Here is a 26,650-nt window from a genome sequence, read left to right on the forward strand (position 1 = left end):
TCCCGCCAAAACAAAAACCTCGAGGGTTCAATGGATTTATAACTTGTCTCAATTAATCAAATTGAAGTTGAAGAGGTAAATTCCCTTATCTCTAAATTGTCATTGGCAAGGAGCTTTTCGAGGACCCTCCCTTGTCCCTAAACTACCTTGCCAAATAGTAACACTAGTAGTGGGCAAACTATTACATTGTATATTCATTGATTTCCCTTTCGACTTTCCCTTTACATGATGTCAATCTTTATCAACAACAACATTGATACTAGGCCTATCAAATGATTTTTTTCCCCTTATTTGTAAGCATTGTTCCATATCGATATATTGCAAGTTCCCTTATTCTTAGGTTCAAAATCTTGAAGTAGGGCCTCTTTATCACCTATTCCAAACAATGTTCCTTCATCCATAACAACCACAATATCTCACAAACCAACGTCTCTCTCAACTCCTTCCTTAGACATTCCTTCATTAGGAACTCCCAAGTTGAAGGACGATGACATTTGCATTCCACCATAAAGTGGCTCCTTTCACCACTTTAATTTAAAACAAAGTCTTTTCATACCATGTGAGTGTTAGGATCGTGACCGGCCACAACCAGTTGCTCGTATGTATATTCGGGTGCAGAAATCGAGAAATAACAATGCACAGACAGAAAGACACGAGTACAGAGACACAAAATATTTTAACGTGGAAACCCCCCAAAGGGAAAAACCATGGGGTTCCACAAACTCCAAGAAACGAATCACTATATGTAGAGGGAGGAATACACAGAGACTCAAAGGCAACAACCTCGAGCTCGTCTTCGTCTAACATACGGTAGTAGAGTTACACTCTCTCTCTCTCTCTCTCTCTCTCTCTCTCTCTCTCTCTCTATCACTCTCAGTTACTAAGGCAACTACTCATTGTGTAACTATACACAAACAATCAACTACACGAATGATTCAACCACACTCATAAAGTTTGCCCTAGTTGTATAATTTTATACTTATACAACTTTCTGGCTATTTTCAGATATACCCCATATGGGGCACATTCAGACTATTTACAAATATAGTCTCTCATATCGGTTATATAATCAATTCTCGATTTCGATTTCGATTTGCCGAATTACCCATTTACTTCATCCGATTCGGTTCGTTCACTTCTTCCCATCCGAAGGGACTTGTTTTCCCAACAGTGAGTTCATACACACCCATCCTGGCCTCTTACGACTTGTACCCCATAACACACAAAATCTATAGGTATTTGTAGCATTTGCATGTGGTGATACTAACTTTATCCATTTCACTCACCAACTCTTGTAAAAGGAGCCATAAAAACATATGCTCACAATCCACTAATACCCAGACATGGCATTCTTGTTTCACCAAAGCATGATAGTCCACTAACGAGGATCATTGCATTAAATGCACAAACCGTTTATCTAAGAACATGAGAACTTTATTCAACAATGTACCTCGATGTTCCGGAGAACAAAATATAACATCATAAAACCCTTGTGAACCTGCATATATATTCTCAACTCAATCCAGTGATACAATTGCGTTCAACCATTGTTTGATCCAATTTATGAATGGGAGTTTCCCAATATAAAAATAATATAATCGCACAATTAGAGGATACATAAAAAGACTACAAAATTGCCCTAGCATCAACTTCCACATTATGCACACCCTCATTGATGCATTCTTTTGTACCATTTTCATATTAGACAACAAGATATTGGCAATCACCCATAAACTATCCCAATTTCTTCTCATTGACTTCCTCAATAGCCTTAAGTCCCTTAGAGCTCCCAAACTCTTCCCTTTCATGATTACATTCTACCATAATATTGCACTTTGTTGGTGCAATTGTTCCCAAATCATTGTCCCCCCATTGTTTGTTAGGAAATCATGACCATGTCCTCTATTCTTGATGTCATATTGAACAAGGATAAAACAAATTTCCATGAATAAGAGAGAAGACTAGAACTCACTCATTTGAAGAGAATGAAGATGATGAAGACAATAGGAGGCTTGCAATGCGTGTTGAGTAAATGTGTGTTGACAATGTACGATTCTTTGTTTCTATTGTTTCTACCAATACAAACCACCAATTTAAACTTGTTATACATCATTACGAAGTTCTGATAGAGGGTTTTTCAATGATTGTGTCGGTGCAAATTTGTCACCAATAGAGACCGCAGTAATGAAAAAAAAATCTCCTTCTTAAATTTCATCGCCGAAGAGGCCGCATTGTTGCGAAAATTGCATGCATGCATGAGAATCATGACTGGGACCACCAAGGTCTTGAACATGAGAGGATGGGATGATTTGGGGAAAGATGACTTCAAGAACTTCAAATTTGACAATTGTTAGCTTCGTCTAAAGGTTAGAGATGGATCCTAATAACAATCTACAAGTGAAGATGTTCATATATTTCAATGAATTTAAGAATATTTAAGCATGCTAAATTATTTATGTAATTTTCTTATATATACACACACGCGCACGCGTGTAGATATGTGTGTGTGTGTGTGTGTGTGTGTGTGTGTGTGTGTGTGTGTGTATTTACGTATATGTTTATATGTATTTTAAAATCCAATGCATGTATGTATAAATGTAGTGTGTACATGTGATTGAGTGTGTATGCATTTATATATAAGTACATATGTGTGTAACAATCTATGGGAATGTGCATATGTGTATGTGTATGCATGTTTTTCTTGTAAGTGTATTATGTTTTTGTCAATGTTTGTGTTTTGTTAGCATGGAGGTTCAAGTAGTGACATGAGTGTGTGGCATGAGAGAACATTTGGAACCCATCATGGGTGGTCTTTGACGCTTTGTGTAATACCTTTTTGAGAAATATCTCTTTTGAGGAATTCAATTCAGGAATGTTTGTTTCAAGAAACCTAGTACAAAGAAATCTCCCCTTCACCCCTCCCGCGCAAATTCTTTGATAGAAGCGTACATGTCAACTGAGTTGACCAGAAATACCACATTCTTGTTAAGGTCCAATGCAACAACACTCTCGATCTCCCCGAGAGTGTCATTGAATGACACCGCCTCACGACCTTGCATATCGTATCTTCATCCTTGACTATATTACATTGTTTTGAATCATCATCAAATAATTTAATCCTAAGCTCATCTTTCCTAATTACACTAGAGAATTGTTATGATCTAGACATAGTCAATCTACCACCAACATCCCATACCCACGGATATTAGGATCATTAGTACCTTGGAATAGGTAACACGATTGTTGTCACAAAAGCCTAACATACACCACTAGTGTCTCAAGACTTCAGCCTTCCAATGTAATGTGTTTTATGAGGGTAATTAGGTTGATATTTATAGTTCCTTCCTAGGCCCCTTTAATAGATGTGCTTTTCTAAAAGAATCTTCATTCATTGGTTGTCAAGATCATGATGGTGCATGCACCTATCATCCCTTCTATCCAATCACATTAATCCCTTTCTAACATTAGTGAACATACCCTTCACTTATATTTTGTAAACATTAGTGACCTACCCTCACCTATGTTATGTGTGCATAACAATAAATCATTTGTCGTGCTCCAAAAATAAGAAGTAAACTACTAGTTTATAGTGCCGGCATTAATATTAACGATATCATTTGAAATAACAAGAAGTATCCTCATTGATTTCTCAATGTTTTACTTGTTTACAAAACTTTATGATCGACAAGATTGGTGATTACACTAAGATGTTTAATCCTAAAGGTCTTTCAAAGCTTAATCATTTACCGAAATTACCAAATATTAAAACTAGGGAAACCACATACCTTTCCTCAAAAGATAGATCTTGAGACAAAAAATGGTTTAATCTATGAGTTTAGATCATTGAATGTTGATAATAAAAAATATCCATAGGCTAGCCAAATTCATAGAACCCGCAATGAATCTACCCATCACTTTGGTACTTTTAGGAGGTTCATTATTCTGGCAAATTACAATAGCTTTTCTATTTCTCTACATAGAGCATGATGAAATCCTGTAGTCATTTCTATTAGATACCATTTTTGGACTGAATATTAAAGATTATATTAAATCAATCTATTGTTTGAACCCATTCTTAAGCTTGTGGAGTTTCTTTGTCGAACTTGCGTAGCCTAAAACCACCTACCCTAGTAAAAGTGCCCATTGTTTACCTTAAGGATCAGTCATTTGTATGACCTAACAATGATTTGTTTTAGTAGGTTCATTAATTCTAGCAAATTACAATAGCTTTTATGTTTCTCTACATAGAACATGATGAAATCCTCTAGTCATTTCTATTAGATACCATTTTTGGATTGAATATTAAAGATTATATTAAATCAATCTATTGTTTGAACCATTCTCAAAGCTAGTGGAGTTTTTTTGTCAAACTTACGTAGTCTAAAAACACCTACCGTTGTAAAAGTGCCATTGTTGAGCTTAAGGATGAGTCATCTCTATGACCCAACAACAATTTGTTTTTGCAATATTGGTAAAAGTATCCATTTTTTAGCATAAGGATGAATTGTCTCTAGAACTTAACTACGAATGGTGATTCATCTATAGGAATTAAAGACACATTATGCATAAATTGATGATTCATTTAGATGTGGAAACCTACTTGGGCCAAAATTTGCGAAGTGCTCATTTTTGTAACCTAACCATAAATAGTCTCTCGCACCATCGAATAAAACATCCATACACCATCGTCTAATCATCTAAAAATGTGGCTTATTTACAAATTGTATAAATTGACTCTCGTCATGAGCTAAACACTTCCACATGACAAACTTGCATTGTGGTTGAATTTTAATGAGACTCTGAGACCCAATTCCACCTCATTTTCATGCATATGTCATACATACAAATACACACATATTTGCGTCAATTTTTTGGCATCAAACCTAAGTTCATTTGTATGATAAGATTCATTTAAATCTTAGTATTTGTAAAGAGGAATCTCCCTTTCTATTAAGTAAAACAATTAATTTCTCCTTGTCCATTCTATTGTTAAGGCTTGTCCTTGGGAGAGTTCACCACCTCGGGAGAGTTTCCTTATGAGAGACAACCTTCTACACCCATTTCTTGAAAGATACAGAAAGGCTTGTCCTTGCAAGCCTATGACAATCTATGGGTTAAGATCACAAACCCTGATACCCAAGTCTCTATGTTAATCCATTTCTTGAAGCTATGAATCCATTTTACCAATTTCCCTTACCTAAATTGCTCTATGCACCAAAGTTTGTTCACAACGGAGACCTCGTCCCATGAACTAAACTTCCACAGTACATAGTTGTAGTGTAATTGACTTCTAGCAAGACACCTATCTTGATTTAGAGCCACCATAGTTTCACCTCGTTTCTACACATACTCACACTTTTTCACATGATTAGGTGACCCCAACATGTAAAAACTATATGTACATGATGACATAAATACTTAGGAGATTGAATGGACTTTTGATAATTTTGTTTATGGCCTTGATGGTCATCATAGTCTTAACTTGTGCCTTGTAGATGCTCATCATGGTCTTAACTTGTGTCTTGTAGATGTTCATCATATGTGCCTTATAGATGGGACGCTCAAAGAGTAGTAAGCATAGTGTCATGTAACACTATGTTACAAACTTGAATTTTAATAAGTTCATACAAAAGCTTAGGAAAATGGAATATATTTACTTACACTCACACCAAAAGTGAGGTAGTTGAATGATGTATTTATGAATAGTTGCATTAAATATAGTTTTAAAGCTAGCAAGATTGTCTCTTGGACCTTGGTGCCAAATGGTATACTTGATGAGTTTAAATCCAAACACAAACCCAATCAAAATCCACATGATGACACTTTTAATTGAAATAGTCGACTTTAACAATTGTGGATGGCAATTTACAATCATCTTAATCATCTTCTGTATGAGGATTTCGTATCATTATTGAAAGGCAAGTCTTATTTTATTTAAGATGTAGTGTGCATACATACTTTCTAAGGGTGTACTTCTGTCCTTATCTACACTCGTAACAATCAAGGTAGATTGTGAAAAAAACTCTCACTTTTTTAAAGGAAAATGCTTCCTTATAAGTTGTAGATGTCTTGTGAAAAATACTTACTGATAAGACAAAACACAACATTAAGTGCTAGTGTACAATGCATACATCTCCCATATGTAGATGATATATTCACATGGTGCAAAAATGTACACAAGAATGTAGATGCACTACACAACTGTTAATTTTATTTTCGAAGGGCCTACTTTTGTGCATTATGTGCACTTGTAAGTTGTAACAAATGAGATTACTTGTAAAGAAACCCTCTAAACTCTGTAAAAGAAAAACCTCCTCTTATTGGAGATGGCCTATGAAGAGTATTTGTTGATACAATACAATTACAACATCAAGATCATGACATTACGTGCTAGTGAATAATGTGAAAGAAAGCATTGCCTTTTATATATTCAACCATGGTTTTGATGATGTGTTCATTCTAAAAAGTCATTAGAAATTTTCATAGAGATCATATAACTACTTATTTTACTCCTAAAATATGCCTTTACGAACATCGGTTTTTAAGTAATCATGGTTTTGATGATGTGTTCATTCTAAAAAGCCGTTAGAAATTTTCGTAGAGATCATATAACTGCTTATTTTACTCCTAAAATATGCCTTTACGACATTGTCCCCACAGTACAAAGAGAGCAATAAAACTAATGGCTTTATGTGACTTGTCTCTACAATGCAAGGAGCGATTGTCATTGTCACATTTCTACATTCAAAGAGTGAAAACTATAAATCGGCTTTTTAGGTAAACATAAATGTTGACAAACGAACTAGAAAAGCGGCGTAGACGGAAGAGAGAGTGAGTGTGTACGCACGAACTTTATATTTTTTTCATAACTGATTACCTTTATATGGTCATTTTGTGTGGAACAGTTGAAATCCGAGATTTAAGTTATTTTTCGACATCAAAGGCTTTGTTGGGTCTAGCTAGCCCTCCAGCTTGAGCACTACCCAATCAATTGGTGTGCCCTCAATAAACGCCATAGCCTTATTAATGGAGCAAAGTTTCGTTCCTTTTATGTTTGTCTTGAGTAAGTTTCACTTTATATATAAATGAATGTATACATATACGTACACATATTGATGTAAGTACATACTTTATCTTTATGTAATTTACTGTAGTATATATTCAGCTAGATTATCATGTTTGCTTATTAACCGACGGTAAAGCAATGAACTTCTTCAAAAGACCAAGGTAGTAACAAAGGTACTTCTGAAAACATTCTCTATTCCTGGTGTGACATTGTTGATGCATAGATATTAGACATGCATGCATGGATACAAACATTTCTATTGCTTTAATTCTATGATCGCATGCATACATACTATAGTGTAGTGGACAAATATATGGGGTATGCATATAGGAAATTGACAATGGTATGGAATGAGATTGTGTAGATTGTGTTACATGTATATGAAATTGACCGACAGTAAGAGATGGAATTCTGAATATAAAACACGGTAGTTTACTTTTCATATGTTATCTCCCCATTACAAGATGTAGGATTGAACCCCACCCCCTCCAATTTCAACACTTTCCATACACATTGGAACATAGTGGAAGGTAGTAAATATGGATGCACAAGCATACATACATAGAGACTTTTATGTTTGTATGTGCCCATCTACCCACGAATGCATGTGTTCATCTTTATGTTCGTATGTATCCATCTACCCACGAATGCATGTGTTCATCTATTCACATACATACATACATACATTACATACATGCATGCATGCATCCATACATAACCATACATACACACACATACATACATGCATACATACACACACATGCATGCATACATACATACATACATACATACATACATACATACATACATACATACATACATACATACATACATACATACATACATTACATACATGCATGCATGCATCCATACATAACCATACATACACACACACACATACATGCATACATACACACACACATACATGCATACATGCATACATGCATACATACATACATACATATATACATACATTCATGCATGCATACATATGGTTGTATGTATGATTGTATGATTGTATCTATCTACCTACTCGTGTATATGTTTCCATCTATCTACTAAAGTATCCTTGCAATAAATATGAGTGAGTTAACGCTCTTACCTTCTTCTTTTTTATTACAAATGCATACATACATACAAATATTTATGTGTGTATATTTGCTTCAATTTTCTGGCTTCAAAGTTTTAGTTCATTTGTATTGCTGAGACTCATTTTAATCATCATTTTTCCTTTGAAGAGAAATCTCCGTTTGTATTAAAGTCGTTCTAAGCTTCTAATACTCTCTTTGTTTTCAAAATCTCCCCTGTTTCATCACTTTTCAATGACAGGGTCATTAGAAGACGTTGGTGATGCAGAGTATCTCCATGTACCCATTAGAGGTAAAAGAAATTATCTTTACTTTTTTCCTTTTCAATAAGAAACGAAATCAAATATGTAATTTAAATCATTCTCATAATCAAGGAGGAGGTAACCAGTTTTTGTTGTGCAGCTAGTTTCAATGAATATAATGATTTTTTTGGTAGGAAAATTCTTAAATTAAATTATTACCAAGAAATTAAACATCCAAACATAAATCATCCTCACAATTAAGAAAATATAGTTAGTTTTTCTGTTGTTGTATAGTTATCTCAGTGAAAATAATGATTTCAATTATATAGCTAATTTTTCTGTTTTTGTATAGTTATCTCAGTGAATATAATGATTTCAATTTATTTATGGGTATTTAATGATGAATACAATAAAATATATACAAGTTTTATCCTGACTCTGTGAGCATTAAGAATCTGATTAGACTTGCCCAATGAAATTAGAAATAAAACATTTGGTCACCAATTATGAGTACATGAAATGATTGGTTAGTGTTCAATAGTGTATGAGACAATCAATTGATGCAAGGATGCAAGCTTCCTTCTGGGTATTTTTTAATAAGGAAAACAAGAAACACAAAATAATCAGCCTAATTTGTCAAATTCTGAGTTTCTCATACACGCAAGCATTCCTTGATTTATAATGCTTCATTATTTATGTCCAATTCAATATATGCATTTGGGCATTTATTAATGAAAGATATGGAAAACATAATTAGTGAACTTTTGAAGTTTGGTATACACAAGAAATGATTTTATGCCTGTAAATAACAATATAACAAGAACATAAAAACAGGTATCCTTATCATATAATCAGTGAGACTTTGCAGGCAGCTTCATAATAGCTATAAAATTATTGCATTTATGCATTTTTTTTTATCAAATCTTTATTACATAGACATCATCTCTAAGGCACTGTATGCAATTAGGGATGTAAAATCATTAATATATTTGGATGAAAAAAAAAATACACTTGTGATTGGTATTGTGTGAGAAGACCTATCTCAACAGACTTAATGGTTTTTATCTTAATAATCTTCTTAACATTCATTGATACTGGTCCCAAATGTTCTCATGTAGTATGCATGCATATTCATTTAAGACTACATACCCCATATCTTGTTTTTATTGATAATGGATTTGTTTTGTACACACACAGCCCCAGTCTTTTCTGGCCGCCTTCTCAAATTGTTTGCTTGGATCCTCGAGAATCGAGTAATTGGGCCATTTGCACTACACTACCTGAAAATAAATAATTTGATAGCCAAGGTAAAGCTTGGGTGTGCTGGTAAAGTTACTAGTTGATCCAATGTTTCATCTCTCAAGCATATAAAAACAGCCATCAAAATTGTTTCTTTTCTATGCTTTGACATGGTTTTAAACAGTTCTTCGTCGAGACTCAATACACTGAACCCCCAATGAGCATACCCAAATTCCCCATAAAAGGTGTGAGTTTTATGAACCACTTGTATATAACTGTTGCACATTATAATAATCTTGAATTTTTGCCAACTTCATTCATTTGTTTTATTTTTGGATGAAATTTTTTTTATCAGCTTTGGAGGAACCTTACGTGATCCAATTAAGTCCTGCACTCTCATCTACAGAACGACTCAAATCTGTATTAGAGTGCGTAGCATCATTATCTTACGATAAGTTGGGAGGGTTCCGTCGTTGGACGATTCTGGATTACTATTCGGCATACAAGTCTCAAAAAACCACACCCTCAAAAGTTCGGATCATAGTTTACTATTTGAAAATTTCCACTTTTCTTCCACCTTTTTTACACTGATGTCCACTTTCTTTTTCCCCTGTTCTATGTACAAACTAAAATTTCATCAACATTTACATATGTCGATGCTTGTTTTCTACCCTCAGAATATAGTGTTTGTTCCAATGCATTTAACCTCAGGTGGTAGTTCAGTTCCTAAATGCATTCAAGGATTCTCTTCAACCGACTCCTGGAATGGGATTCTTCATCAGCTGTTATGAAGAGGATGTAATCAAACAGGCTCAACTGTCCACAGCTCGTTATCAAAAGGGTCTTTCTCAACTTTTCCCTGTCTTTTTTATGTGCTTTGATGAAAAAGATATAACCATTAATGTCAATCTTTATTGCCCAAATTAAGCAAACTCTGCTGTTCTATACTATGCATTTCATGCTTTCACCCTTTATGGACTTTAATTTTTAGTGGTTAGGCAATGTTATTGAGCCACTCATAACTTTCAATCTTTACATATGTCAAAGGGCTTTTGGATTCATTTGTTCTCTTTTGTATATCTCAATTGATAATATGTGATACAGGTGAACCTTTATCAGTATTGGATGGAGTACCAATAGCAGTGAAAGATGAGATTGACTGCTTGCCATATCCAACTTCTGGTAAATTTAGTTCTGTATTTTGGAGCACTTGTTACTTCTATGCATCTAAATATATGAGTAACTCATCTTGGGTACTCTGTCTTTGGTGAAGGAGTCCTCCATAAAATACTATTAAACTGTTTGGAATAAGTAGAGAAAAGAAGAACTCTGATTACATTATCATCAGTACTTCAGGTGGTTCAAAATGGCTTCCATTTGCACGCAAAGTTAAAGAGGATGCAGAATGTGTAAAGCGTTTGCGAGATTGTGGTGCCATACTTGTTGGAAAGACAAATATGCACGAACTTGGGGCAGGAATCACTGGCATCAATCCGCATTACAGGTTTTGCAACATACTTTGTTACTTGTGCATTGTCATTTGTTTTCATGCATTATAAAGAGACAGATTTTAATAGACCTAAAGCATATTGCAAATGTCCTCAAGATCATTGAAAACTACATCACTTCTTATGAAAAATATTTTTGTTGCTTACATAAACCTAATGTATACAACCATTTGGGACCTATTCAATGCACATGTTATGACACCAGTAGTTGCGGTAGCAAGGGAGATATGGCCACCCTATACTAAATTATACCCAACTGAAGATCTTCATGTGACTTGAGTTATTTAAATCTTAAGCGTCCATTTAACTTCACATATCTGTCCATTGATGATGTGAGTGGAGATGACATAGAAAGTTTCGTTTGTTATATCCCATTAAAATTGATGTTGTCACATTTTTTTAACCTGGCACGTCAGAGATGACATTGCACACATAGCTTTCACACTTTTGTGCATGTTTCATATGCATACTTTTTAATAAATTGTTCATTTTTTCTTTACTTTTTTGGCTTATCTAGAGGTTTACACTTTGTCATATATTTGTAAGTTGCAACTATGTTTTTTTCTTACGATGGTATATAGTTCCTTTCCGCATCTTCTTGTGGAACCAAGTTGCGTTGAACTGCACAGAGACTGTAATGTCCTACAGCTTTTTGTTATTATGTGCAGCGCATTATTCATTTACTTGAGTGTTTTCAATGAAGTTTTGCATTTGTATTTAATTTCTCATTGATAATATCCTTCATGGGCAGTGTCTATGACGCACATGTACTTGCCAATTTTACAGTCTGGTTTTTTAGTACGCTGTCAAATGTCGTTTTAAGAAGTCGATGAAAAAATATTTTAATTTATCATGATTTTATACTCACAGGGCTTCAAGAAATCCATATGACAAAAGTAGATATTCGGGAGGATCCTCTGGCGGTTCAGCTGCCGTGGTTGCTGCTGGGCTGTGTCCAGCTGCACTTGGTGTTGATGGTGGAGGTATCGCGCAACATTATCAAATCATGTTTGTTATTATCATTAATTTTGTATCCTGGTTCTCTCGCGTACACACAACACACTCTCTTTCTGGCGCCTTGGGCAGTTCTGCTAATTTAGTTTTATTTATTGCTCTCAAAAATTAAACATTTTAAGACGTAATCTCTCATCTCTCATCTCTTATTCAGACTGATAGGCCATTCTTGCCTCGTAAAAGACGTTCATCTTTCTCTCTCGCATGCTTCACATATTATATGGCATTTGTTGCACCAAACTACAAAATCATATTCGTCTCCAAATGTATATGCACCAGCAAATACTATAGTGGGGTCTCATTCGCTTGTTTGAATCCATAAAAATTAGGCTTTCTATTCTTTTCAATCTGAGATGGTGTCCTGGGTCACCAGCAAGGGGAGCCATTGGCTCAGCATTGTTTTGCTCGTAACACAATCATGAGCCTGAGTACCAGCCCCTACATGAATGGTCCCACCTTGGATAGCATTCTGGTTTTGCTTTCTCCACATTTTCAACCCTCAACAATCCCTATACACATTTCTCTCTGAGTCACAATGTCCGTGCCAAATTGCAATGTTCAGCAATGAAATTCTTGAGCATCTAAAGTTTATTATCAACTCCATACACACTACGCGAAAAAAAATTCATATTGGTCCCACAAGTCATATTTGACCTCGAAGAGAACAATGATATTTAGGCAAGTAATTTTTAGTGAACATATTGAGCATCATCATTAATACTACTTCCTCCCTCCCCCCCCCCCCCCCCCCCGTCTTTTGTTTATTCATGGAATATATGAAAAAGCATATAATTCTAGAGCAACATTTATATTTAGGCAAGTGAAACACTCAGTCTGTAATATTTCAGTCTATTGAATGATAGGGTCAGTACGAATCCCATCAGCTCTTTGTGGGGTAGTAGGATTCAAGGGCACTTTTGGCAGAGTTTCATCCAATGGGTATGTACGTATGTAAAGAATCTTATTTTTACATGTCATTATGATCTTTTGTGAATTTGGTTCATAATTTAAGTGTCAAATTTGTTCTAGAAGTGACACAAATAAGTTGAGATAATCGAAATCCCATCAACATTGAAATGCTTTTGTTATTCGATCCATTCATTCATTTATTCATTATGTAGAGTATTGCCATTGAATTGGTCAGTTGGAGCAGTTGGAATTCATGCGGCTACTGTGGAGGATGCTCTAATAATGTCAGAATATTGTATCCAGTATTCCTATTTTTTTGAAGAAATGGCCTTTCAATCTTGTAAAAATCTGAATGAAAAATTAAATGAATTTTTATTGCTCCACAAATTATTCAGGTATACTGTGATACATGGATTGGTTCCTAGCGACAATGTTCTTTCGATGCCGGTATATTGGCTATTTACTGATAATAATGAATTTTTTCTTGTTCATGAGAATAACTTATCATCCACCATTCTCCATAAGCTATATTTAATGTTTGTGTCATGTTATGGCAGCCTCCAACCAACATACCATTCCTCAAAGGAATACCAGAGTGTGAGAGTTTGATCAGCAACATCAAATTTGCCAAGTACACCAAGGTGCACTGCACTCTAGCTCTTTTTTAAGCATTTCACTTCTTGCCTGATACCTTGAAGAGTAGTGAAACAACATTGAGATTGCTGAGTACAGCTATTTAAAACCATTTTGTTTCTCATTAGTGGTTAACATGTACAATATTAATATTCGAGCATGATGATTTCTCTCCAAAATGTGTATAGTCATTATAATCTTTTAACTTAGGATGCAATTGACATGGTAAATATGAGCAGTGGTTTGAAGATTGTGATGGTCCAATACATGAGGCTTGCTTGAGTGCATTGAAAGAGCTACAAAAATGCTACAATTGCAAGGTTTGATTGCATATAATCAATTAAACAACTTGATAGGAAAGCACTAATAATTTTTAGGGACTGAAAATATGTCACGTTTATGTGGTGGATTAAGGTAGTTGAAGCTACAATACCCGAACTCGAGCAAATGAGGCGTGCACATTACATCACACTAGGGTCGGAAATCAATGCCTCACTTGGTGATGACTATATGAAGTGGTATGATCATAAAGCTTGTCATCGTGCTATAGAAATTTTTACCAAAGTAGCCCTCATTGTTCATGAAATTCTCATAAATACCCCTCTTTCACTTTGTTTCTCTCTCAATTATAGAAAGGGATATATTATAGAAAGAGGGGGGGGGGGGGGGGAGATAGAAATTTTGGGAGTTTCAGAGTATGTTTTTGGAACGCTAGCAGTATTGGATGGATCTTATGAAAAACAATGGACATTGTACCAAATTTACCTATAAATGATCATAATGATAACACTGTTATATTACTTGAAATAAATCGTGTAGGGGGCGAAAAGTCTCAGGTATGGACACGAGGACTGGTTTTGCAATGTATGCATGTTTTACCAGTCGTGAATATCTCGCGGCTCAGAGATTGAGGTAATGCAAGATTCCTTTTTATCAGTATTTTGCAAAAAATATATACATCATTTACTTTTTAACGATCTTGAGTTATATAAAGAGCTCAAAACATTTATGATCAGAAATTAGTTTTTTTTTTTTTTAATATGCACATGGATGATTGTATAGTGTACATACAGGTGAATTTTCATCTGTAATGCACGCTTTGCGTTTCCATAGAGATGCCATAATTTATTTTCTTTTAAGTTTCTAGGCATCGGCAAATGTGCTACCACATGGAGGTTTTCAAGAAAGCTGATATAATTGTTACTCCGGCGACAGGGTTAGTTAACTTTGTACATCATTTACATATCTTTTAGCTTCTATGTATGTATCTAGAAGTATGGAATGAGATTTTTCCCTCAGATGATCTAAACGAACATTTAAATTAAAGGTTTAGTTTTAAAACTTTTATCAAGGGGTACTGCGAAGCCTGTCAAGAAGAAATCGATCGAAGTTGGGGAGCTTGACTATGTCTTTGGAGGTAAAACACATTTGTTTTCCTTCTTTTTTTAGGTATTCTCCCATTAATTTCCTAATAACTTTCTAATCATTGATTTGGGCAACTCTTATTCTCAACTTTTGTTCCCTCTCCACCCCCTCTCATTGTGGTTTTATCTATGGAATCAGCAAAGCTAACAACTTACCAGATTGGAGCTAATTTACTTGGACTTCCGGCAATTACAATACCAGTAATATAACTAAAATATTCATCTCTAATATCAAATATCCCTTTCCTGTGGACATTAATGATCTATGCATATATTGAAGTTTTTCCTTCAATGGATCACATGTCCTTCTATATGTAATGCAGGTCGGTTACGATGATGAAGGCATGCCAATTGGAATCCAATTTATGGGACCCCCTTGGTCAGAGGCTACATTATTAAGGGCTGCTTTTGCCATGGAGGTACTGAAAACAAAACTTTTCATTTCACTTAATGTGCACAATATATGGTTACAGTTAAATTGTCATTCTCATAATATATATTTCTATACAAACTTGTCGAACCCGTTTATAACGTATGGATATCGTCAAAGTTACCTTCAATGTTACGATAATGTGAAACCAAAGACAGAAAGAAAGTCTATTCCAACATTGGAAAACTCGTGACCTAGTGCTTTATAGTTGGTTTATCGTTTTTCCTCAATTTTGTACGCAATACACAATAGGGTATCTAAGGCCTTCAATCTTCCCTTTTGGACAATGACGTCTATAGAAGTACAATAATGTGAAACCAAAGAAAGAAAGATTCCGACATTGGAACACTCTTGACCTAGTGCTTTATAGTTGGTTTATCTTTTTTCCTCAAAGAAATGGGCATAGCCATTCTTGATCTGTATCCTTAAGACATAGCAAGCACATACAAATTGACAAAGTATCATTAGCTAACATCATGTCAACGTTACAATCACAACCTTCACACTAGTCATGCATTATACCTGACATTTTATCGCAACATCAAGGTGTCACAATGGTACAGTAACTACATTGACAACATGTATATTTTTGAAGACAAGATTGTGTGATGTGCAAGCCCAAGTTGCTGTTTTTTCTCAAAATGCTGCAAGACAATGAATCTTGTGTGATGTTTGCTTTGCCATGTGCTATTTCTAGCATTTGGATAACCCACTATCATTACCATTCATTTTTTAGGCTATGCATCTGTCCATGCATTGGTAGCTACATGAACATGTATTACCTAGTCCAAACCTATATCACTACAAAAAAAAAGCACTTTTTATGTCAACTACAAAACAGGAATTAAGATTACTGTCTCCTTAATTTTAACCATTGTTCGAATATGTCACATTAGCTCTAGTTTTTTGGTTGGAGATGAGCTAATGTGTCACATAGGAATAAAGATTACTATCTCCTTAATTTTAACCAGTGCTTAAATGTGTCACATAATCTCTAGTTTAGCACTAGTTTGGTTAAAGATGAGCTAATGGGTAGTTTAGCCATTGATTGTATGTTTGAGTCGATACTATTTCTTTTAAATCATATTACCTAGGTGAAATTCTATAACGAACTTGTATTCGCATTCAACACTACCCAAGAAAAAGCTAGTGTATTTAACTCAATACCCAAACCAACATATCTTTACAAAATGCAATTGAAACCCAAAAATGCTTGAATTTGGTGATGAAATCCTACATCAAGATTTGAAGATACAATATTATCTCAATGATGTTGATTGGATACTTTTACATTGCAAATGACATACATTAACGATTATGGTACTCCATGAAATTCTAGTGTGTGCTTGCCTCAATACTAAACCATCATGCAATCAAATAAATTAGGAAATTATTGAACTATGCTTGTTTAGTTTGAAAACTGCCAAAGTAAGCTTGGCCAAAGCACCTAGAAATTTAGATGAAACATATCTATGAATAATTGCTTGAATATTAGATCAAACATAATAGCCTAATTTGTTCAATAATCATAGCTAAGGAAGCATCTAATTGAAGATTGTCCAAATTAAAGGTAATACTTGATCAAAAACCATTTCTACTTTTCCTTATTAATGAAGCATATCTATGAATAATTGCTTAAATATTAGATGAAACATATTACCTTAATTTGTATAATAATCATAGCTAATGAAACATCTAATTGAAGATTGTCCAAATTAAGGGTAATACTTGATCAAAAATCATTTCTACTTTTCCTTATCAATGGTATTTGCTTTCTAACTAGAACTATAATTACCAAATTAAATTCTAATTTTGACAAATTAAGAGAACCTTAGCTCTAATTTGAAAGGATGGTGATTAACTCAAGTATCTATGGACAAATCTCATTTTGGAATTATTACTTCCGGGGTATGATAATGTACCTAAATCTTAATTTTCATGCAATTGGGAGTAAGCTTTTGACCAAGCACAGATAATAATTTTTGAAAAGTAAATAGCATACATTTGTAACTCCCATAACATTTAAGCATATTTTGGCCAATTCCTTTAACAAATTATTGAAGCCAAAGCTAACTAAAGCTCCCCTTTGATGTTTATTGTTCACAGAAACTAATCATTCCTAAGATGAGGCAACCACAAGTTTACTACGACATCTTACAAGATGCATGCTAAATATAGTGTATACTCGAGAAGGTTCAAAATATGAACAAAAAGGCTACAAAATTTTAGATGATACTAAGTGTAAAGGTATTAGATTTAGCATGCCATAATACAAAGATATGAAGGTTTCATTCACTACCCTTCGACAATAAAAGAAAAAAACCTATTCTAGTAAAGTGATTAGTCACAATTCATGAATGATACTCATTTTATATAGGAATCATTTGAAGGTTGCAACCCCTTACCACTATTTTCACATACTTACACTACCAAGAAAGATACTACTAGAACTCAACATATTACATTATATTAATGGTTAATTATAAGTTTGGAGCTTCATGTTAATATGATCATATGGGAATGGTGGTTAACTTAATTATACATTATTAATAATGACTAATTAAGAATAGGATAATGGAATAAACATACACCCATCCCCACAACTAATTGGAGCAATCATTTTTCAAAGCCTAAAATGTAGCATGTTTACGAAGGCCACATGGTTACAAAGTGCAATCTCCAATGAGCTACCTAATAACTAGCAATACCAATTTCAAAGAAATGCCTACCATGGTCAAGAATTACAATAGTGATCTCAACGCTTTTAAAGAAATGGTGGATCCTTATAGTGTAACTTCTCATGAATATATCTGATTGTTAAACACAAGAATATGAAAATGTTTGTTTGATCATGGAAACACATACAATGTGACAAAGTACGTGGTCATGTGTGAATGACCCTAGAGCCCTGACCTCAAAAGCTCAATTGTAAAAATGTACTCTAATTGCAATTAGGACATCGTTCATATTTACATTTGAGAAACCTTGGGGGAAAAGCTATGTCGTTCCATCATGTATGACTTGAATATTAATCAATTAAATGTTCTACATAACATACCATGTTCACGAACTCTTCAATACAAGACACCCATAGACTCTTCCAATGTATCAATTTTTATAACCTTCAAGGTTGCCATTAACATGACATGACTTGGAAATGATACCACGACTTGCTCCTATGATACACTACACTATCGAGATTGAGAAGAATGTGATAATAATCGAATGTAATAATGAATGCCAACAATATTTGTTCATTACAGCTTTTCCTTCTGGTATCCAAGAGTTCCAAAACTTCACAAAACAAAAAAGAAAATTGGTTCTTTGACATGCAGAAGGAAAAGAATTGATTTGATCGATTTAGTAGAAGTCGCACTAGTTAGTTAGAGATTGGAGGAAAATTTTGCTTTTGTTTGGGGGTGTGTGCATATGCTTTCCTCACTACAAAAGAATGGAGTTATAAAAGAATGAAGATATGAAAGAATGGTGATTAGCACATATTAGAGTTGACTAAGAAAGTGCTTTGATTGTTTTAAGGGGAAAATAAAAAAGTTAGAGCTCGAATTTCATGTAGTTGTTGTAGGAGGCATGGCAACTTGCTTTGTGCATGCTTTCCTTGCTTTGGAGAGATGGAATTTGGGCTCTTTCGGGATTGTTAGCTTCTTACTAGACCTACAATGGCATAAAAGCAAACGAGAATCCGTAATAAATAATAATGCAGCAATGTTGTTTAATACATTCAAGTTATATATATGCATGCATACATCGATATTGACATTGAATCACATGTAGAACACCCAAAAAAGAGGTCTACATATCTGGCATTATACATCTGTAGATACAACTGTATATCTACATCTAAATACATTCATATATATGTATATATATATATATATATATATATATATTCATACATGAATGCATATAGACAAACATACAGTGTACATTCGAATTCATGTTCACCTTTGTTGTCTGAATGTAGATACATATATATATATATATATACATAGACATCCAATACAGCATAATAGTACGGATGGGGTTTACGTGTGTGGCTAAATTAAGGTATCCTGAAACCATATGCATATTACATGCATAAATATAAATATGTGTGTGTGTGTGTGTGTGTGTGTGTGTAGAGAGAGAGATGCATGCATACATACATACATACATACATACATACATACTCATATCAATTCTTGTTTACCTTTGTGGTCTAAATGGGTGGCCAAAGGAAGGCATTCTCAAGGCATGGTGTCCCATATCCTGGTTTGATTGTTTTTCCTTCTTTGCAAATCCATTCTCCTTGAGAGCAATCCTTTCCTGTGGAAAAACAAATGAATGTTATAAATTTTACATGCCAAGGAGATGAATGTTTTTGTGACAAAAATAAATAAATAGCATTTTGGGGGTTTTCAAGAATTCTTGGAAGGAGTAGAAGAATCTTACCTCAGTTCGGAATCGGAAAGGCTTAAATTGTTGTTGCACTGTAGAGCTCCTTAACTTTTTATGTTGCTCTTTACATGAAGCAGTATCAATGATAATGCTGCTATTGGCCACCACTTTGGTCGGTGATTTCTTCACCAACAAATGGTTTTGATGGTAACATGTTGAAGAAAAGAGCGGCCGGCCATCAGAAAGGACCACCTGGATAATTTGAATATTTATTAGTGGCTGGTCATAAATAAAATCATCTTAGAACTCAAATTGATTCAATCGGATGTACTAATTCTACTGGATGGTGATATAGACCTTGTGCTCTTTGCTTGAGCAATTCACTTTGAAGTTGAGCTCGGAGCTCTTCCTGAAACAATGGAGTTGATTTTTTTGTATTAGCAAAACACATACATGTAGATAGTATAGACTATAATGAACAGATATATATACATGTTGTGTATTGTATACATACAAACATATGCCAAATATATGAGAATGAGAAACTAACCTCTTTGTTCCTTGAGTTCTTTTCCGTTGCTTCGGCATTTGAAGCTTCTCTACATTATCATTACACTCCCTCTCGATCGTTGCTTCATCAGCGGAATGTCTGCCCACGATGTCCCTCATTCCATTGGGCAAAGTTTCATCAGAGCAATTTCTGCCCATGTTGCCTTTCATTCCGATCGACAACTTTTCACCTGCACAATGTCTGCTCTCGATGTTTTTCACTTTGATCGCCACCATTTCATCGGCAGAATCTCTTCCCACGACATCCCTCATTTCCATCGACAACGTCTCATCATGCAAAGGTATGCCACTTTGTGAGGCAGCTGTTTCCTCAATCTTTTCTTCACAATATTCCGTCTCATTACCTTGTACCAATTCATTGTCCGTCGTTCGGAGATTCAGGTTCATTAGAGACATCTGTAAGCTCATTTCTAGAGTTTCTTCTTCGTGCTGTACATTATTAACTACCTTAACCTTAGATAATGGTGATGATGAAGATGACGACGGCACATCAGTTCGATTATCTTCCATGCTCTGAGTAGAAACTACCGAACGAAGGCCAAGTCTTTGAGAATCAGCAACTTTTCGTGCAACTTGTGGAAAATTTATCTTTTCACCTCGAGGAAGAGCCACTCTAAATCCACTCCTATCCTCTTTTATGTTGGCTACAACCCGAGGAGGAGGTGGTCTACAAGGAACAACGGAGTTCTCTTTCATATTACCAAGGTGAAGATTATGCATGGATCTCATTGTTGTTGTCGTTGTAATCCTTTTCGCCGTTGTAGCTTCAGCATTATTCGACCTCTTCAAAGATGCCATAGATGAGGTTAGTACATTTCTTCTTCCTCCCCCACCTGGCTTTTTCCCTTCATCTTTGCTTCCAAATGTAATCGTACTACTAGTGGTAGTAGAGGATTTGCTAAACACATCCACTGCAATGGCTTGAGGCTTCTCGCATGAGATTCCAAAAGATTCATCAAAAAGGTTCTGGGTCTTCCGAGAAATTCGTGGCACAATACTAGCTTCGTGGCAGATCCTGGAAGCTTCTCCAAAATTCCGAGCCTTCTGGGAGATTCCCGAAGATTCCTTGCAAGGAATCCTGGCCTTTTGGAGGACCGACGACGAAGCTTCTCCGAGAAGATTCCGGGTCTTCTGGGAGACGCTGGAAGTTCCGCCGAAAAGATTCCGAGCCTTGTGGGAGATTCCAGAAGCTTCGCGGGTAATGGGGTCCGCAGCTTTGTTGTCGAACATCTTCCCCTTTTGGGGAATTCCGGAAGCCTCTCGCACAACATGGTCGGCCTTGTTCTCGGACATCTTCATCTTCTTGTTATGTGCATACTCTGGAGGTTTGCCAAACAGGGGTATTTTCGATAACCCAACTTGGACCTTATTTGGGTTCTCATTCTCACCCAAATGCTGATGTTGTTGTAGTTTTGCAAGTGATCTCGGTTTCTTTTTCGTGTTCTTGTTGTCAGTTTCACACTGGTGGAGCTCTGACACCATTGTGGAGTGATGTAAAAATACCCTGTTTTCTGTAAAAGCTTCTTTTATCTCTGAAATTGAAGAGACGGAGCATGATTGAGCCATAGCTCTTCCCTTCTTTCCACAATCACTGCATGCATAAATCCATATGTAAAACATTAGGATCAAGTCTTGCAAAGAAAGAGATGAATGATTTGAAAGGTTTCCTTTTTCTTTTTCTTGTAAAGTGTTTTTGGAACTTACATAACATTTGGCTTCTTAGCCACATTTTGAGCTGAATTTTGAAGAGGAAAAATGTCCTCCTGTGTCAGTTAAATAAGCAGGCTACAATTAGAGAAGCGAAAAGAATTTTATCAACTAGAATTTTAGCTAGGAAAGGAGGAAATGTTTAAAGAATTGGGCATACAAAACAGGGAGCAAGCTGTATTGAAATGAAGAAGAACTTTAATGACATTCTAATCAGGCTTTCACTAGGAAAAGAAATAGAAAAAATCCTCGATTAAAAACTATGTTAGTTTTTTTACCTGAATTACTTCAATCTTTCTATCATGATGAGTGCAACCTGCAAAAGAGAAAAAAGATAAATAAATAAATAAAACAAATGAAACCAAGCACAAAGTTGGGCTTTTACTACAAATCAAAGCAAAAGAGAGCTAACCAGATTTAGCACAAAACCATTCAAAATCATCAATAGGTTGGGAGGGCGCACAGAAATCAATCCATTTCGGGGCTTGGATATTCTCGTAGAATTCATCCCGAACAAAAGTATGATCGATGTTATCCCAATCGATCTGCAAACAATCCATGAAGTGATTGATTGGGTTGGGGGGGGGGGGGGGGGGGGGGGAGTAAAAGATCAAAAATGAGCGTTGGGACAGCTGAATTTAGCGGTTTTAAGGGGAATAAATTGTGTTCAGGTGATTGATTAATGAGGAGATCTTCAAGAAAGGAGAAGATGCAGCTGATGATGATAGAGATGAGCGGAGAAACAGAGTGATGGGCGATGAATTGGGAGGAGAAATAAAAGAGAGAAGAGAAGAGGAGGCAGGAGGAGGCAGAGGGGGGGGCTAACAACGGTCTTCTAATGAAGGAAGATGGGCTCTCTCTCTCTCTCTCATTTGGGCAGAGTCTCTCTGAGAAGAAGAAAGGCATTGCTTGGCCTTAGCCTAGCCGTTGGGGAAGGGCCCAAGGCCACCTCTTGGGCGCTTTCACACTTGGGCCGGACTCCTCCCAAAGACCGTCTCGGTCTCGCGCGCGTAATGTATTGTCGCCCGCGAGAGAGAGACATCGGATCATGTATAGTTCGAATGACCGATCGGATCGGAGATCAGTCGGTGCAGTGCCTCGAGACTTCGACCATGTCGACCCCCCCCCCCCCCCCCCCCTTTGACACGCTGATGATCATCATCATCTGCAGCACCACCAGCAACAACAGATACAAACAGCACCAGCGAACACTAGCATAGGTGATGAATCAAAGAAAAGAACTTGGAACGTCGGGTTTCGGGATCTTAGGGTTTGGGGTTTGGGGTTTTAGGTGGCCCCCGAGAACTGAAGGAACGTGGACGGAGGAGATTGAAGAATATTGCCATCCATGGGGATTAAAGAGGTGAGAATGTGGAAAGACCCCCACATCCCTCTCGAGAAAAGGTCGCCGGTGATGATTTCTTTAGTACGCATTATGGATTGTTGAATGTAAAAATGTATGCATCATGGCACCGTGACCTGGGCACACATGATGGTGTTGCTCATTCAAGAGAGAAAGGCATATTGTATGCATGATGGTTGATGATAAAAAAAAAAGCAAAGGATCATACTCGAAAATAGTTGGGTGTACCTCAAAGGTATGCAGCAATGCTTTGTGAGTGAGGATCATCCTATCTCACAACAAATGCCCATTGTAAAGCAAATGAAGAAAACTTATAAAATAAGGATGTGCTTGAAGACAAAAAGATAGGCAATATATGGACATGTTACCTATGGGACCAATTCACGTCTTCCACATCTATGCATTTGGAATTGCAATGGATACCCCTAGAATGTCACTTTTGGCATAGAAGATTCTTCTTGAAACTTGGGAGCATGATACTCAAAGGGTTCAAGGTTTTGGCAACTACAATATACACTCCTTGATTTGGTTAAAAGTTCCACGACAACGAACAGGACAAGGAGGGGTAGCATCTTTGACTAAGATGGAATTAGATAAATATGTACATATTGACCATAAACAATGATGAACATATTGTATTACATATGGCTTCAAATAGCAAAACCAAAATATATGCCCACTTCTGTAGTTGGATGCTACATTCCTCATCAAGATTTTGATTTCTTTGCTTGTTTGGATAAACACCAAATGTTTGCCAATCTAGAAGATCATATTTCTTGTCTTTTCTTTTTTCAAAACAAATTATCCTTCCTTTAGTTATAAATATCATACAAAGTATTTTTTCTCAAGCCCGTCTTGTGTAGACAACGGTTGAGGAAAGAAATCTATGTACTCCAACATAGAGAAAACCACCCAACAATTACAATCTATTCCCTAAACACATTGCAAGGTATCCATATCCATAAGCAACAACAAAAGTAGCTCTATTCAGAAATAAACCCTCTCAGGTCATAGTTATGAGCCATTCAATACTTCTTCAACCTATACATCTTGGCTTTGAAGGCGATTAACTACGTTCTTTGGTGTTTCAAGAGAACCGCTTTCAACATTCGTGGTTGTAAAGTCAACAACTATGCTTCCTCTTTCCCCATCAACCATCTTGCCGGATTATCACCAAATTCTTGTACATTTAACAACAAATTAAAGATCATATTACTTATTTCAAACACAAGGGGGGAATTATTGTCTTAGGTGACATGAATGCTCATACAATAAGTTTGCAACTTGATTTCATGCCATATGTGGGGTTTTTATGTACACGACATAGAGAACACTCAATGAATCAATGGAGTTATGCCTCCATTTACCCTATTAGTAGAGAATTGGGCAAGCATGGTTACCACCCACTCTCAAGCCTCTAGTCTTGAAACCCTAGTCTAACTAGTTATCACACTCGTTCTCTCCCGTGTTACTCTCTATTAATAGAAGATTACCACTAAGCACACGTGTACATAAGAAGAGTACACGATAAGACAAACGCCACTTCTATTATGAAGAATGTATACGACACATATACAACTTAGAGGAAGAGTGATTAGGTATTGACTAATTAGCGCTTAACCTTAATCACTCTTTAGTTTAAGTGAAAGATTGAGAAGAAAGAATTAAAGCTCTAGTTACAAGTATGTGAAGGAAGAAAACTCAAGCAAGAAGAACTACCCAAGTCATCAAATTGTGACTTTTATAGCTTTTTACAATGGGGTTGGGCCTCTTTTGCATTAAAATAGTCATTTGCCTTCTAGTTTTGGGTGAGATTTACACATCCCCCTTTTTCTAATGTTCCTTTTGAGCTCTTCCTATGTATCCATGTGTCGATGTCTTTATAGTTCTTGTCCCAAATGGCAAGTTCTTAACACCACACATCTCAAGGATGTAAGAGGATATACAAATGTATAATCACTCTCTATTAATGAAAAAGATTTGGATCAATTTGGGAAGTTACTCCTACAAATGTGCAATAGTACTGCAATGCTTATTGCAAATGATATATCCTTATGGCCCAATACTAATGATTATACATGTAGAAAACACAATGGAAATGGTGTGTTGAACTATGTGCTACTTTAGAAGGTATCTTGGATCACATGCATAAATTTGGACTTGGTGACTAGACATTGGAATCAGATCATTGAACTTTCTGTATTGACCTCCAATGTATCGAAAGATTAGAGTGTGAGAAGACCATTGAATTAGAATTTTTATCGTCCACAAAGAGGCCAATTTTGACCTATGGGACTAGAGTATACATGTGTTCTTGATATTATATGCCTCCTTCCTAAGAAGGGGTATTCATACATTGAAGCATAAAGTCTCTATGTGTGAATAAAGCATACACATATGAGCCCAACCTTCTGGGTGGTGTCTTAAGTATGGCACTTAAGTTATCACTCCCTCTTAGTATGTCAGCATATCTTGAACGAATTGCACTATATGTTGAGCATGTGAAGAGCAAGTGACATTCATCCTCTACCATGCCTTCATTGCATACCTTACATGTTTTCAAATTCGTTACATTTTGATACCATGATGCAACTTCAATACCTAATTTATGAGATCGAGTGTGAAGTAGTGTAAGGGCTCTATGAGCATTACTACTCATATTGGTAATGAGATAAGGTTGGAATGCACTAAAAAGGGAAGAATGTGGGAAGTTACTCACTAATGACAAAACTATTTGGGTGTATAATGGAATTTGGGCTGGAAAAATTTGGGAGAGATCTTATGGACAAGTTGGCTTCAAAAACACCATAGCACCATCGATCACCTTGACACCCTTCGAGTCTTAATGGAAGAAAATCACTTGAGAGGTAAAAGTTTATAATGTTGCTTCCGCAAACTTCAAGAAAGCTTTTTATATAGTACATTGTGAGCATCTTTGGAGGTGCATGGAAGAACTTGGGGTGCCAAGTGAATAATATATGTTTGCAATTGTCTAGAATCTACAAGAAGGTTATATGTTGTGTGCATATGGGCGAGCACTATTGATGTTAAGCAAAGATTCC

The 26,650-nt window shown here is 35.8% G+C and overlaps 2 protein-coding genes across 3 annotated transcripts; one reads left to right on the forward strand and one right to left on the reverse strand.

Annotated features, from left to right (window-relative positions):
• The first annotated feature begins 8,223 nt into the window (after positions 1–8,223).
• Positions 8,224–18,058, forward strand: LOC147859990 (fatty acid amide hydrolase-like). Of its 2 annotated transcripts, XM_087324731.1 has the most exons (20): positions 8,227–8,446; positions 9,594–9,703; positions 9,820–9,880; positions 9,991–10,166; positions 10,347–10,476; positions 10,740–10,817; positions 10,992–11,139; positions 12,014–12,126; positions 13,021–13,096; positions 13,279–13,350; positions 13,462–13,513; positions 13,624–13,707; positions 13,939–14,019; positions 14,114–14,217; positions 14,519–14,611; positions 14,847–14,915; positions 15,052–15,116; positions 15,263–15,324; positions 15,447–15,542; positions 17,660–18,058. In XM_087324731.1, exons 1-20 carry the CDS (start codon positions 8,389–8,391, stop codon positions 17,723–17,725), a joined length of 1,794 nt encoding a protein of 597 aa, XP_087180857.1. In that variant the 5' UTR covers positions 8,227–8,388; the 3' UTR covers positions 17,726–18,058. The 2 variants fall into 2 exon arrangements, 1 of the variants encoding a protein (XP_087180857.1); XR_015530242.1 differs by lacking the exons at positions 15,263–15,324; positions 15,447–15,542; positions 17,660–18,058 and having other exon boundaries at positions 8,224–8,446; positions 14,840–14,915; positions 15,052–15,098.
• Positions 18,059–18,763: 705 nt separating this feature from the next.
• On the reverse strand, positions 18,764–22,793 carry LOC147859991 (uncharacterized). Its single transcript, XM_087325042.1, has 8 exons — positions 22,638–22,793; positions 22,504–22,541; positions 22,223–22,281; positions 20,499–22,109; positions 20,306–20,357; positions 20,003–20,200; positions 19,761–19,876; positions 18,764–19,225 (listed from the first exon to the last, which is right to left on the reverse strand). The coding sequence occupies exons 1-8, from the start codon at positions 22,783–22,785 to the stop codon at positions 19,120–19,122; spliced, it is 2,328 nt and encodes a 775-aa protein (XP_087181168.1). The 5' UTR covers positions 22,786–22,793; the 3' UTR covers positions 18,764–19,119.
• Positions 22,794–26,650: the final 3,857 nt, after the last annotated feature.

Source organism: Azolla caroliniana, unplaced genomic scaffold (genome assembly GCF_043228905.1).
Source record: "Azolla caroliniana isolate FFs.n. ecotype wild unplaced genomic scaffold, voAzoCaro1.0.p SCAF_9, whole genome shotgun sequence".
Classification (NCBI taxonomy): domain Eukaryota; kingdom Viridiplantae; phylum Streptophyta; class Polypodiopsida; order Salviniales; family Salviniaceae; genus Azolla; species Azolla caroliniana.

What these genes read in the sequence shown, in the direction of transcription:
- LOC147859990 (XM_087324731.1), top strand. Translation starts at nt 8,389, where the DNA reads ATGACAGGGTCATTAGAAGACGTTGGTGATGCAGAGTATCTCCATGTA. An exon ending in ACAATGTTCTTTCGATGCCG is followed by an intron (nt 13,514 to 13,623) that starts GTATATTGGCTA and finishes ATGTTATGGCAG; the next exon opens with CCTCCAACCAACATACCATT. An exon ending in AAAAATGCTACAATTGCAAG is followed by an intron (nt 14,020 to 14,113) that starts GTTTGATTGCAT and finishes TGGTGGATTAAG; the next exon opens with GTAGTTGAAGCTACAATACC.
- LOC147859991 (XM_087325042.1), bottom strand. Translation starts at nt 22,785, where the DNA reads ATGGATTGTTTGCAGATCGATTGGGATAACATCGATCATACTTTTGTT. An exon ending in GAAAGATTGAAGTAATTCAG is followed by an intron (nt 22,282 to 22,503) that starts GTAAAAAAACTA and finishes TAACTGACACAG; the next exon opens with GAGGACATTTTTCCTCTTCA. An exon ending in CTTTCCGATTCCGAACTGAG is followed by an intron (nt 19,877 to 20,002) that starts GTAAGATTCTTC and finishes GTTTTTCCACAG; the next exon opens with GAAAGGATTGCTCTCAAGGA.